This window comes from Mesoplodon bidens (genome assembly GCF_964165515.1).
Source record: "Mesoplodon bidens genome assembly, chromosome: 19".
Classification (NCBI taxonomy): domain Eukaryota; kingdom Metazoa; phylum Chordata; class Mammalia; order Artiodactyla; family Ziphiidae; genus Mesoplodon; species Mesoplodon bidens.
The window spans coordinates 24496218-24511042 of record NC_138179.1 but is presented as its reverse complement, the minus strand read 5'-3'; the positions used below and the strand labels follow the sequence as shown (position 1 = coordinate 24511042).

Below are 14825 nucleotides of genomic sequence, written 5' to 3'. Positions count from 1 at the left end.
CCCCCTCTGCAAGCCCCCTTGCAGGGTGCAACCTCGTCCCACCCCTAACCCCCACCATCATCCCAAATAAGCCATATGGCACCTCCCCAGCAGGCACTCCTGCCCCTTCCCACATAACTCCTGCCCCTCCCAGGGACACAGCCCTTATGTTTAGAGAAGGAAAAAGAAAAGTCTCCTGCTCGGAGCAGCCTTCTCCAACAGGACACAGAGTTCCAGTTCCTTCTGGCCTTTTCCCCAGTTCTTTCATCACCCCTGCCTGTTTATAGAAAAGCCACAACCAACAACTCCAAAGGAATCGATCACCCCTAAGCATCCCTGCCTTCCAGGCTCTTGCGGCTCCCAGGTCACCGGCCAGGGGCACCCTCCGCCATCCCGTTTAATCCTACCATCCTTCAAGGCACTCGCCCTAACCAGGCCTGCGAACCTTCTGAACACGTGGCTAGTTCTGGTGAGGCATCTGTATGGCTGGTTATCTTTTTACTGTATAGGGTGGTCTTTCTGCTCCCAAATTTAAGCTCCCAAGGCAGGGTCTGTGTCTTATCCATCTCCTGGCTCAGTACATAGCGGGTGCTTCACATCTAGGGATGGGTGGCTGGATGCCACCTCCTCTTCCATCATTGGTCCTAAATATCCTTTACTGTGTGGGATGGACTTGGGGCTCCCTGGGGAAAAAGACCCCTAATGCCCGCTTGGATAGAGGCTTGGCTCCCCTTGCCCTGGGAGCTCTCACCCTTTGCAACCCCAGTGCCCGGCCGTGCACCCACTCCCTCTGGTCCCTCAGTCACTGGTCCTGCCTGCCCAGTGCCCTCTTGCTCTTGTCCTCGCCGCGCTGGGCTCTGTCGGTCCTCGGTTTTGCCCACTCACCGAGGTCACTGTGAATTCTAACCCTGTCCGCAGTGCCCCGGCCTTCCTTCCCCCCTGCACTTTGATAACCGCCAGAACGTATTCTAAATCCTCCTGCTTCCTGGGCGTGGTGAGTAATTAGAGGGCCAGCTCCGCCAGCGGCCCTGCCCGCTCCCCGGCCATATGGTGAGATCGGGCTCCATCTGGCCCCCATGCAGGCTGCCTCCCCGGCCAGGCTGCCCGAGCTCGTGCAGCTCCCAGGCAGGACCAGGCCCTGGGGGCCCAAAGGATGTGTCGGGCACAGCTGGCTGGCCAGGGCAAGGGCAGTTCCTCGGACTCCTGCAGGCTCTGCTTCGGGGCACACCCCTTCTCAAGGCAACCCTGTGCTGGGAAGAGCCATCACCCAGCATCCCACCCAGGACTGGAACACAGCTCGGGACTCACTTTCTAAATGGCTTTAAACTGTGAAGTAGGAAGGAAGCCTTCCACTCATGACCAGCCTGGCACTGAAGATGCAATGGTGATTTGGCCGCATCTGGGCTCTGACCCCGGGGGTCACAGCATTCAAAGAGGAAGACGAGTCAGTGTAGCCAATAACCAAGTGAGCTCAGGACCGGGCCGCCTGGGTCAGATCCACATCCGCCGCTGACAAGCCGGGCCCCAGGTACCGGCTGCCTCACCGTTCCCAGCCCTGTAGCCCCCGTCTGCTGGGGCGTGGGAGGACCCACAGGGTCAGCCCTCAAATGCCAGCTACTCTTCCCAGTACATTCCCAGAAAGGGAAAACCTTAAGTTGCTACGCCAGCGCCCCCAGCCCCCGGCTGAAAATGCCCAATGGCTCCCCCTGCCCCCCTGCTTGAAGCCTCCTGGGGCGAGTGCCCCGTTTGTGGCAAAAGGTGGTCTGTCCTGGAGCTGAGGGGCTGGCGTCGTGAGAACATCTGCCCCGGGGCTGAGCAAACATGGCCTCCTCCGGCACCCTCCCTGCCAGCCCAAGTCCACGCACCAGGCAGCCAGGGCCAGGCGTGGACCCACGGCCAAGGGACAGGCTCCATGGAGCTGCAGTGGCTCCCGGGGCCCTGTCTGCACCTCCAGTCAGTTGGACCTCAGGGCATGGGCTCTGGGGTCAGACTGCCTGCCTTCAGAGCCCAGACCAGCCCCTCCTGGTTGTGTGACTCTGGACAGGCTTCTGAAGCCCCTGATCCGCAGTCTCCCCATCCGCAAAGTGGGCCTGATCATAGGCTGCCTGCTCGGGTAACTACAAGATTTAAATAAGTCACCGCGTGGAAAGTTCTTTAAAAAGCAATGTCCGTTGTGAATATCTTTAAAGACCAGGGCTCTCCGGCTTCCTGGCAGCCGCAATCCTCCCCTGGGGTGCACAGGGCATGGGTGTCTACAGTAGAACACACTAAGAACACAAGCCGGTCACCTCCCTGGATCCAGATCCGAGGTTTTTTTTCAATGCAATTGGAAAACTGCCGTTTCCAGAGCTACCGACTGATTTGCTCTGTTTGTTCAGACCAAACAGAGGGTCAACTACACCCGCATGACTCTCTCACATGACCTGCTGTTCCCCACGTGGGACACATTGGTTCTTCTGACCCAAACACAAGATTTCTAATGCGCGATTCACAGCTTGCGTGTGCCAGGTCCCGAGCTGGGCTGACAGTGGACGTCTCCTAGGGGGACCGCAGAGCACAGAGGTCCAAACCAGGGCCGACGCCCTGCACCCACTCCCCCGACTCTGCAGTGACGGGCGCCGGAGCGGGGGTGCTGACCCAGCCAGGAGTCAGAGGCCGTGAAAGGGAAGCCAAGACCTGGGAGAGAAGGAGGCACAGGGAGGCTGAGAGTGGACATCAAGAATGTTGCAGACAGAGCGAAGAGCAGAGCGTCGTGTGTAGCCTGGGAAGCAGAGAGAACTCGCCCCCTAGGAACCGAGTGGGTCTGGGCGGCCAGAGCTTTGGCTTTGGTGGAAGGAGGGTGGGAGGCCCATCCTAGCAGCAGAGCCCAGCAGAGCCTGCTCCCCGGACCCTCAGGGCCGCCCACCGAGCTGAGGGGAAGGGGATGGAAGCCGGAGTGCTGGGGCCGAGGCGTGGGCGGGAGAAGCGGAAGCAGAGGCAGCGGGTGTAGACAACTGTTTTGCAAAGCTCAGCTGTCAAGGAGAGAAGCAGCAGGCGGGAGGGTGTGAAACAGAAAGAGGGCTCCCCGCCTGCGTTAAGGTGGGGGGAGCACACTGACACCTAGAGGAACTGAGCTGGTAGAGATGGGGGGCGGGGTGGGGCATGGATCAAGGGAGCAGGTCGTCTTGAGGACCAGAAGTAAACGGGATCTGAGACACAGTGGAAGGAGGAGATGCCATCAGCAGACGTAACCTGGGGGTGTCCACACCCAGGGAGACATTTAGAACCCTGAGCCTGTCATTATGGGGGTGCTGGCCACCCCTCCTAGCAATGCATCACTTGTAATACAGAAAGCACGCTTTCTACATCATCACCTGGGTGGCAGATAAAACCACCAAGAAGGTCAAGCTGAGGACCCTGGTCTCCGCCAGGACTTGGTAATTCATCAACCCTCTTTAGGGCCATTGACTCCCCCACGGCATCCTGGTGAGGCATGTGTCCCTATTGACATGTCACATGGAAGCAGAGGTCCCCTGGCAGGTGCCTGTGGCTTTCAGAGAGAAATTAAGAACTGGGGTCGACACACTACAGCCACGGGCCCAATCCGGCCCACTGTCTGTTACTGTAAACAGTGTTTTATGGGAACACAGCAGTGCCCACTCTTTTACGTATCACTGTGGCACAATCGAGTAGCTGCAACGGAGATCTTACGGCCGCAGAGTCTAAAACATTTACAGTCTGGTCCTTTTCAGAAAAAGTTCGCCAAGCCCTGCTGAAGAGCCCTGGACTAAGGTCTATCAGCTTGTCCAGGCTCAGGTGGGATTTGGGCCTTGGCTTGTCTGATTCTGAAACTCACAGGCTACTGCTGCTGCATCTTGCCTTCTTTACCAGGCGGGTGTCTTCTTGTGGAAGAAGAAGTTAGAGAAAGTTCTCTCATTAACCCATCTCGCTATTAGAAATGCTAACTGGTTATCTATCCTGCTTCTCAACAGAGCCCACGTCCACTACTCGGCAACCAAGGTTGTCTTATTAAACCAGACATCAGATCAGCATAGTTAAACAACATCCACACTCTACCCTGGCCTCCAAAACCCTGCGTGACTGGCCTGTGTCTACCCCTCTGTTCTCATCACACACCTGCCACTCTACCTGTGTCTGCTTTCTGTTCCTTGAACAGGCCAGGTCTGCTCATGCCTCAGGGCCTTTGCACGTGCTGCTCCCTCTGCCTAGAATGTTCTTCCTCCAGCTCCCTCCAAGGCTGGCTCCGCCTCATCAGCTGGGTACCAGCTCAAATGCCCCCTCCTAGGACCAGACTATCAAAAGTGCCCAGGGCAGGGGGTGGCGGAGGGATGGAGTGGGAGGTTGGGGTTAGCAGATGCAAACTATCATATATAGGATGGATAAACCACAAGGTCCTACTGTAGAGCACAGGGAACTTGATCCCATATCCTGGGATAAACCATAATGGAAAAGAAGAGGAAAAAGAATGTACATATGTGTATAACTGAAGCACTTTGCTGGACAGCAGAAGTCATCACAGCACTGGAAATCAACTGTACTTCAATCAAATAAAACTTGTTTTAAAAAGTGCCTTCCTCTCCCAGCCTTCCTCTGACACATCAGCTGCCCGCTTGTGTCCTGAGCATTTCACACCCTCTGGAGTTAAGTACTTGTTTACTTTATGTCTCCTCCATTACAATGTAAGCTCCCCAAACGGCGAGGATTTTTGCTCAAGACTGAAACTTGAACTCAAGTAGACGCTCCACACCCTTAACAGTTAAACCAGCCCTGACCCAAGTCAATGGGATGCAAAGCACAGCTGAGACCCACACAGGTAATTTCACACTCCTTAGTCCTCACCTTAAAAAACTGAAAAGAAACAGATGAAATTAATTTAATAGATTCTATTTAACCTGACAAATCCAAAACATTATCATTTCAAATGTAATCAATATAAAAAATTATGGAGCTATTTTACATTCTTTTTTTTCACACCAACTCTGAAATCTTGTGAGGCTCTAAGACACATTTCAAGCACTCAACAGCCACATGTGGCGTGGTGCCCAACAGAGGAGAGAGTGCAGTCTTAAAACAGTGTTCTCTTCTGTCAAATGCTGCCTGATCACTTTACATTAACACCCGCTTAATCCCCACAGCAGCCCTGGGAGGGAAACACAATTATTAACCCCATTTTACAGATGGGCAAATAAAGGCAGAGTCTGGCTTCAAACCAGACCGTCTGGTTCCACCGTCTCTGCTTTTATCCACCACCTAAATTGCCTTTCATTCTTGGCTGAAGCCACGGATGAATCCAGTAACAGAAGAGGCCCCACAGCATACAGCCTGAAGCCCAGGCTTGGGTTCTAATCCTCCCCCTACCAATAACTACGGATGTGGCCTTGGGCAAGTTCTCCTATCCCCCTGTCCTCGATCTTCCCATCTGTAAACTGGGAGTAACAACAACAGCACTTCACAGAGCTGCGCTGATTCAACGATGCAACGTCGGAAACACACACACAATGGTACTTCATATTAACTACATTATAGGCACCAATCAGTGTTACTCTGTTCTCAGGCATTGGTGATAGCTCGCCTCTCCTACCAGCCTTGACTCAGTGAACTTCCTGGGTTTTCTGGACCCTGCAAGGAGGCGACAGTAGCAGCGACTGCCCCCCATGGCTGCTGTGCTCAGCCTTCCGTCCACCCTACACCACCCCCGGGCAGAGATCTGCTGGGACCAGCGGCTGCAGGGGCAGAGGGAAGGGAGGTGATGTAACACCTGGGCAGAGCATAAGGAGACTCCACTTGGAAAAGGCCAACAGCAGGCCACGGGGACAGCAGCCGAACAACAGGTACAGTCTGGGGAAGAAATTACTACCAAGAGAAAACTCAGCAGTGACGGAGGATGGCCAAGAGAGGTGGAGAAGAGGCAGCTGAGGACAGAGAGGACGGTCATGGTGACGATGGAGATGAAGACGGCTACCAAGCCCGGGCTCTGAGCCGAGCCGGGGCCGAGCACTTAAAACACGGGGGCCATTCCATCCAACTCCTTCAATGGCCCTGTGAGGCAGGTGCTAGTCATTCCCACTTCCCAGAGCCAAGAGTCACACCCAGGTCTGTCGAGCTGCACACACCCCATTTCATCTCCAACACTGGAGGCCTGGCCTGACCACCTCCCACCTGGGTGACATCTGTGTGCCTCAGCTTCCTCTGACGCCAAGGGCAGGTTTGGTCAGCTGATCTCACCATCCCCTTAGAGCTCTGAAGTCTCATGGGGCAATCAGCTCAGCCTCTTCTAGAATAAGACAGTCCTGTTCCCCTGGGGATGACTGAGCAAAGAAAAGTCCCATTGCCCATGAGGGGCTGAGGTTGACCAGAAGTTTCCCAGAGTTCAGGGGCATGGTCCAGGCTGTTGGGCTTTACCTGCAGCCTTAAACCTGTTCCTGGGAAGATGAACTCAGAGCTCCCTGCACTTCTAAGACCTCTGTAAAGAAGTCTTTCTTGGCAGAGGGAACAGAATGGCCAGGGCCCCCGGGTGTCAGCCTCTCTTGAGCCCAGCCAGGGAAGCAAAGCTCCCAGCCTCTGGCCACACTGAGTCTTAAAGTCCTGGGTTGGCCCCAGATGGGAGGAGAGAAGCCGTGGGGCTTGGGGAGAAGCCTGGGCACTGGAAACCAGGGCCTCCCAGCTCAGCTCTCCACTGGATGACCAGCCCACTAGGCTGTCAACGTGACCAACCCCTTGCTAATTTTGCAAAGAGGGCAGCAGAGGGGCACACAACCTGAGGAGAGCTCTGCAGCACTCAGGTAGGTAACTAACACCTGCAGGCTGGCTCCTACATCCATCCGAGCGAAGGACCATCTTGTCATTCCCTGCAAATAGTCACTGAGCAATTACGATGATCTTCCAGGCAATGTTCTTGGATCTGAGATGCCACAGCAAATAGAAAGACAAAACCCTTGCCTACACGGAGCTTACATTCTGGTAGGGACAGAGACAATAAACCAGTGAACTTACCAATATATGATGTTAGATGGCACAGGGGCTCGGAAGAAAATAAAGCAGGGGACAGGAGCGGATGAGGAGGTTAGGAAAGGTGGTACCACCTGAGCATCAACTTCCACAGCACAAATATCTGGTGCTGGAAAGCTTCTGGCCACAAAACAGAGGGGGAAATACCCCGAGGCAAGAACATGCATGGCGTGAGGAGGGTCTGGCGTCTGGATCCCAGAGAGAAAGGCGGAAGGTAATAAGAGCTGAGCTCAACAGAGCAGCGAGGGGCCAGGCCATGCAGCGCTGTGACTGAGAGCCCCTCTGTCAACTGTCCAGCCTTCATTTTTGGTCTCCGCAAAGCTTGGAGTCACGCCCCTCGGCTCCCTCGGTCTGCTGTTAACACACGCGGCTTTGACAGCAGGCAGGTGACTGACCGCCCAGGTACACAACTCACAGTGTTGTGTAGCTGGGGCGTAAGTACTTACTTCCTCCAGCAGACGCCACTCTTGATCATGGGGAGTTGGATATCAAGACTCTGGAAACCTAATACACGAAGTCACTGCTACAGCAAGGGATGGGTACACCACTCTCCCCGCAGCTGCCCCAAGACAGGCTCCTCAGGAGTGAGTCAGGCCAGGTGAGCACGCGAGGTCCCCACTCCTCCGCATCTATGAAGCCCACCGCGAGCCTCTGAGATCCTGGGCTCAGGGGACCTGCAACTGCTGACGTGATACATTTCCTGATGCCTGGCTCCGCTTGGCCTGCTAATCAATTCTGATAGTCAGCACTTGGTATCCACCGGATTGGCTCTAGGAACTGCCACGGATACCAAATTCCACAGGTGCGCAAGTCTTACAGTTAGCTCTCTGTATCTGCAGATACATCCGAGGATTCAACCAACTGCGGACGGTAAACATAGTAAAGGATCCAGGTTGGCTGAATCAGTGGATGGAGGGCCAACCATATGTCTGCTTGTGCCTGCTCTTGCCCAGGTGTCCCCATCCGTGGTTGCAGGCTGACCCCCATCCCTCTCTCAGATGAGCCCAGGCCTTCTGCTCCATCCTGCCCACCTGCCATGGAGAGGGCTTAACCCTGCAGCCCAGTAAGAAGGACCGGCCAAGCTCTATCTTGTGGGTCTTGATGTGAACTCAAACTCCACAGTCCTTGAGGATGTTTGCCTTATTTGATAATCTCCCTCTAGCTCTGGTTCTCAGTTTGCTGAACAATGGAACCGTGTGGGAAGTTTCTGAAAAATGCTAATGCCTAGGTTCTACCCCAGACCAATTAAATCAGAATCTTTGGGACAAGGGCCAGGCATTAGTACTTTCAGAATATCCTACATCGTTCCAATGTGCAGTCAGGGCTGAGGCTCTCCGTGCTAAAGGGACCTTCTTCAACTTTAATGTGTGTACAGATCACCTAAAGACCTTGTTAAAATGCAGATTCTGAATCAGTAGGTCTGGGGAAGGGCCCAAGAGTCTGCATTTCTAACCAGCTCTCATGGCATGCAGTCACTACTGGTCCATGGACCACACTTCGAGGAGTGAGGGTCGAGAGGCAGCCAGATTTGCGGGGTGGGAGATGGAAATGGGCTTCACTGATTTTCTGGGTCCAAAGTAAATGTCCAGTATTGAGGCTCCTTTTAAAGTTGGAAAGGGATTTCTGGAAGAGTTAGGTTAGGGTAAAGGGCTCTTATAGAAGGAAAGAGGAATTTTCTGCTAATGTGGAAACAGGAGATCCTATACCTAAGAAATGCTACAGGATCCACTGTGTATTGTAAATAAAGTACCTAACAGACTACCCAGCACATAGTATGTACCCCATACTCACGGTACCATTGTTTTTATTAAGACAGGACCCTCAGTCCATTACCTAAACCAAACAAAAAATATATATATTTTTTTGTTTGGTTGGTTTCGGTTTGGTATGCTTTTGACTTGCAAGAACCCCATAAAGCCCTACAAGCCCCCTTTCATCCTCAGAGGATGTGCCGCAGGCAGGGGCCAAGCACAGAAGGCTTGGGGCCAGGCACTTTCATCCCAGACACGACCTCATGGACCCTGCCTGGTCTAAGGATACCAATGCCTTTATTTGTCTCATTAATTTGATTTGTTTGCCGTGAGTTGGGCAAAACTTCATAGCCCGGCCACGGCTAAAATTGAGGTTTGTTACATTAAGGACCTATTTTAAGTGCTCTCCTTGGTTTAACTTATTAAACAACTCCACACAGCAGGTACTTTTAGTCTCAAGGGCAGATGAGGAAACTTAGAAAGACAAAGAAACTTGTCCAGGTCACATACACAGCATGTGACTGGGTCAGAAAACAAACTGAGAGGCATATGTCAGAGCCCATGTTTTTCCAGGGCTTCTCAAATTTTACTTGCTATGTGATCTCATGAAAATGCAGGTTCTCCTTCATCGGGTGAGATGGAGCCTGAGATTCTGCATTTCTCACAAACGGCTGATGTGGCCGGTCCTTGGACAGTATTTTGAGTAGCAAAACTACTCATATGCTATGATGCCTCCTGGGATTTCTGTCCTCAAGATCCCTCTACAAGACTCCTGCCACCATCCTCCTATGATCGGTGATCTGTGGATTTGACCAGTGGCAAAATCACAGTAAATCTCCACTTTGAACACCTATACAAAGTTCTGTTTAGACTTCTGCTCAAAATGCAGTCTTCTGTGGCAAAGGATCAGCTATTCAGAAAAGCAGCTGTGTCCATTACAAGCTATAGATGTTGCAGATAGTTATGAAATTGCTTTTAAATGTAAGCATCACCACTGAGAATGCTTTCTGGGCCAGGGAACAATTCCCATCTCTAAAAGCCAAGTAAAGAGTTCCAATTTGAGAAATACATAGGAGGGATTTCTCAAAACACAGGAGTGAATCATTTAACTTTAAGCTTCTCTTCTCAGATTAACAGAGGAGAGGATGTATATAGGAACCAGAAGAAACGACAAATCTTCCCTCCCTGTGAAAGGCATTTAAGGGCAAATCTAGACCATCCACTTAATCAGTCTGGACTCAGTGGCTGGGAACTAGCTGGTTTGTGAATGAGACAGAGAAAATTGGAAGAGAGAGGGATGAAGGTAAACTCCCAGGGGTACTTTGGGTACCAGAGTGACCTGAAGTTCCAGAATCACAGACAACGTTCTGGAGAAGCCTGACTTCAAAACATTAGTTAGAATGGCACCTTTCTGCAATTTCCACAGCCCAGTGATTCCCAAACTCTGCTCCGTTATTAAAATCACCTCCTGCTCAGGCCACACCCCCACATCAATTAAACTATGATCTCTGGGGGTGGGGCCCAGGTACCCTTAATTTTTAAAGCTCCCCAGGTGATTCCAATGTGCAGCCAAGTTTGAGAACTACTGGCACAACCTTTCAGTGTCTTCCTTCATAAAATAAAGGAATCCATCTGGACGAGTGGTTCTTTATTCTGTCTTGCATGTTAGAATCACTTTCAAGTGATTTTTTAAAATACTGCTGCCAGCAGCATCCCTAGAAATTCTGGTTAATTTGTGAGGCCCAGGCACCAGCATCATCAGCATTTTTAAGAGCTTCCCCAGGTGATTCTACTATGCAGCAAGGGAGACTACTTGTCTCAGGGTTTTTGCCCACTTCTTCTATTGCTTACATTTTAAACATCTATGATATTCAGGCTAAAAATGCATCTTAGACTTTTTGAAAAGGTGGATCTCTCATCCCTACTTTTAAATCAGGGATTTTTAACTTCAGAAGGGTCTATGAATCCCCTTAAATCCTATGCAAAATGTTGGATGGATATATATATTCATATGTATATATTTGGGGGAGGCGAATGTCCTTAACTTTTATCAGAGTCTCAAATGACTTAACTCTTATTACCTTAAAGGCAAGTATGTGATTTCTGATTTAATAAATTTAAGAAAATTAAAGAATGAATGGACGACCAATTTGGTTTCAACAGCACATCTGCTAGTTTGAATTTGGGACACATCTATTGCCACCTAGTGGCTGCATATCTTTATTGCAGGTTTAGTTCAGACCATATAGCCCATCCTTTGAAAAGCTATAGGGTGACAGATGTGAAGATTTCAAATCCAAGTATCAAAGCAGAAGCTGCGTCTGAGACTGGGGTCAGTAGTAGACTGGTAATGCTCACGGTAAGAGATGAGCTCCCCACCTGCACTTATAAGGAGACCATCCACCCAGATACTTTGGATTCATGTCCCAAACTGGATTAGGACACTAGGGTTTCTAGACCTGACCGTTGTTACCTACATGCCTCAGTTTGACTGCCAGCTTGCTTTCTTACCAACCGTATGTGCTTGGGAAAATTACTGAGCCTTTCTGTTCCACATATAAAAAGAAGATAATACAAGCACTTCTAAGATTGCTGTGAAAAATAAGTAAGACAATACACGTAAAATGTTCAGCATAACCCTTGGCACAGCAGAAGATCCCAATAAATCTGAAGTTATATTATTTATCATTATTTCCTTGCTTTGTTTATTGTTCCATATGGGTTACAGTAAAGACCAAATAAAAGAGCAAAAGGTATATTACTATCACATGGCAACTCATCATATATCCAGAGAATCCACAGAGCACAGAAAAGGGTAACCCTACAACACAGACATAATCCTTACTCTCAGCAAGTGCCCTTTGAACATAATCCTTACTCTCAGGAAGTCCCTTTGAGATTCTGACAGTTCATCTGTCTCTACGTCTGAGTGCAGCCTCTTCTTGTCACATATCTACCTTCCCACCATGTGAGCAAGAGGGTGACCATACTCCACCACCAAGGCTACTGCAAGTTCCTTTCAGGGAAGAGGATCACGCGGACATTCACTGAATCACAGACGCCCTAAACCAACAGCTCTGATCCAGCCTGGACACTCACTGGCGGCAGTCTCCCACGCCACTCTCTCTGCAAGGGAACAATCCCCAGACTCTTCCACAAGCCACCTGCCCAGGGCTCCAGGACCGGCTCCTGCCCAGCTGAAGCAGAAACACCACCGAAACTTCTCACCAGCCTCAGCAAAGATGCAAGGTGATCAGCTCTCACTTACCTGGAGTCTGCTTGGCCGTGCGCACGGGAGTGTAGTGGTTTTTCGAGGATGATCTGACCGGCGTGTTCTCTTTGGGAGAGCTATCGATAGCCGAGATAGTTTCTCTTTCACAGTGTGCTATGGGGATTGGTCCCTGCTGTCTTAAGATGTCGGCCAGAGCCCTGAAAGAGGAGGAGACCACACAGTGAGATCCACCGAGCTGGTGAGTGCAACCACAAAGGAAGCTGGGCTACGTTCATCGGCCCTTTGATGGACGGAGACCCAGTATTCAGTTACAGTCACAGCATCATCTGGTGCTGGTCTCAGTGGGGATACAGGGGAGAGGCTGCCATGCCTGGGGGTACAGGCACTAAAAGGCTGTGATTAAGGTTTCCTTCTTTCATTCATTTCACACCAATCAACTCTGAGCCCTTTCAAAACGCTGGCTCCCCAAATAAGCCCGTACGCCAGGCAGATACGACAGCAATTGGCCCATGGAATGCCACTTCAGTGAAGGGCGGCCACCACTGGCCTCAAGTTCAGTGGCAGGTGACTAATATCAGGGGGACCAACTTCCCCATGGAAAGACACACACCGAGGAGCATGTACTCTACACGGGTGACCCAAATAAGTACAAAACAGAGCTCCCCTTGTCAAAGAAAGGTGTGATTTAGCTGCAAAGACAGGACATACAGACAGAACGATAAATATCAGAACACATGGACGGTGCAGACAGTGAATGCAGCTGAAGCTTAGAGGAAGAAGCAATCACAAACACTGGGAGGGAAGAGAGATGCACAGAGATGCTGCTGTAGCTGGAGAGGTCTGACGTGCCCTCTGCAAGGGACCCAGGTACCCCGAGAGCAGCTTCTATTCACCCAACGCCTCTCTTCAACAGCCAAACATATGTTTACTGAGGACTCAGCATGCATTAGTCACAGGAGAGACAGAGGTAAAGAGAACACAATTCCTGCCCTCTAGGGGCTCAGCATTTAGGGGAAATCGCTCCCTGACCTGGTTTGGAACAGGATTCCCTCTGTGGGTGGGACAGGTGATACTACTGTCAGTGGGAAACAGACATGCAGGTAGGTTCTAAAGAGCCACAAGGGACCACCATCGGACATTGTCATTGCAGGGCCAGGCGCCCGATTCTGCGTGCACGAGCCAGGAGGAACTCTTCCATCTACCTGGGTCCCTGAGGGGTGGGCGAGGCACCATGCCCCAGGCCTGAGACCTGGCTACACCCAGCCCACTCTGAGGCTTCACTCCACTGGAATTCCAGCTCCCCGCACCCTGCCTCCGTCGAAAAGTGACAACCGACCGCAGCAGTTTAAAACGTGTCTGGGAGTGGATAGTTTCCTTTCATTATGCCGCCTCTGACATGCTGAACCTTCCTGGGAGAGGAGCATCAAGCTGGTAATCTTATCATTTAGTGGCATTTATATAGCAATTTCAGATTTTCCAAATGCTTTCCTGGCACTGGCTTTCTTTTTTCTCAGGCTCTAAGGGAAAAAGCAGACACACGCCACCACCCCATTCACTTCTGTGGACCAAGAAGTGAGGGAGGGGAAGACAGAACCTCACTAGTTTGGTAAAGGAAGTCCAGGCAGACCTGGGGCCTGGAATAAGAAAAAACATTGCCCTATCGATTCAAGAGATTTGGGTTCTAATCCCAGCTCTGCCACTGATGAGTCGTAAATCTTTGGGCAGATTTGTTAACCTCTTAAGTCGAAATTTAATCTTTTTATCCCCCATCAGCAAAACAAAGGGTTTAAACTAACATGACCTCTAAGATCCCTTTAAATTCCAAAATGTGATCAATATTTTATATATTTTTTAACCACACATCCACGCACGTTACCTTGATTCCCTCACCCTTCTGTTTATCAAAGGCACTTTCCTACCATCTTTCTATGGTAAGGAAACAGTGACTTAAAAGTTATAACAGAGGGCTTCCCTGGTGGCACAGTGGTTAAGAATCCGCCTGCTGACGCAGGGTACACGGGTTCGAGCCCTGGTTCGGGAAGATCCCACATGCTGCGGAACAATGAAGCCCGTGCGCCACAACTACTGAGCCTGCACTCTAGAGCACGCAAGCCACAACTACTGAAGCCCACGCGCCCAGAGCCCATGCTCTGCAACAAGAGAATCCACCGCAGTGAGAAGCCCGTGCACCACAACAAAAACCCAACGCAGCCAAAAATAAAAATAAATAAAAAAAATTTTTTAAAGTTGTAACAGAAATACAGACCAATGGAATCAAATTGAAGAGTCCAGAAATAAACCCATACGTCTACGTTCAACTGATTTTTAACAAGGGTGTCATGATCATGGGGAAAGAAGTTTCTTCAACAAATGGATATCCACATGCAAAAGAATAAAGTTGGATTCTCAAAATGGATCACAGACCTAAATATTTAGAGCTAAAACTATACACTCTTAGAAGAAAATTGAGAAGTAAATCTTTGTGACCTCGGATTTGGCAATGGTTTCTTAGATATGACACCAAAAGCACAAGGAATGAAAGAAAAAAACAGGTAAAGTAGGCTTCATCAAAACTAAAAACATTGCTGCATCAGAGCAGCATGAAGAAAATGAAAGACACCCACAGAATGGGAGAAAATATTTGCAAGTCATATTTCTGCTAAGAGATTTGCATCCAGAATATATAAAGAACTCTTAAAATTCAACAATAAAAAACAAACAACCCAATTTTAAAATGGACAAGATATAATCAGACATTTCTCCAGAAAAGGTATACGTGAAAAGTAGCTCAACATCACTAGTCATCAGGAAAATACAAATCGGAAACACAATGAGATAACCCTTTACACCCACCA

The 14825-nt window shown here is 50.3% G+C and overlaps 1 protein-coding gene across 4 annotated transcripts in view; it reads right to left on the bottom strand.

The window, feature by feature from the left end:
- The window catches only part of SHISA6 (shisa family member 6), a gene marked incomplete at both ends in the record, with an annotated part of 243178 nt that overhangs the window by 208176 nt on the left and 20177 nt on the right, over nt 1–14825 (bottom strand). For all 4 annotated transcript variants that reach the window (XM_081219155.1, XM_081219156.1, XM_081219157.1 and 1 more), the window contains one exon: nt 12007–12167. In XM_081219155.1, the coding sequence (XP_081075281.1) occupies nt 12007–12167 (161 nt within the window). The remainder of the gene's footprint in view (nt 1–12006; nt 12168–14825) is intronic.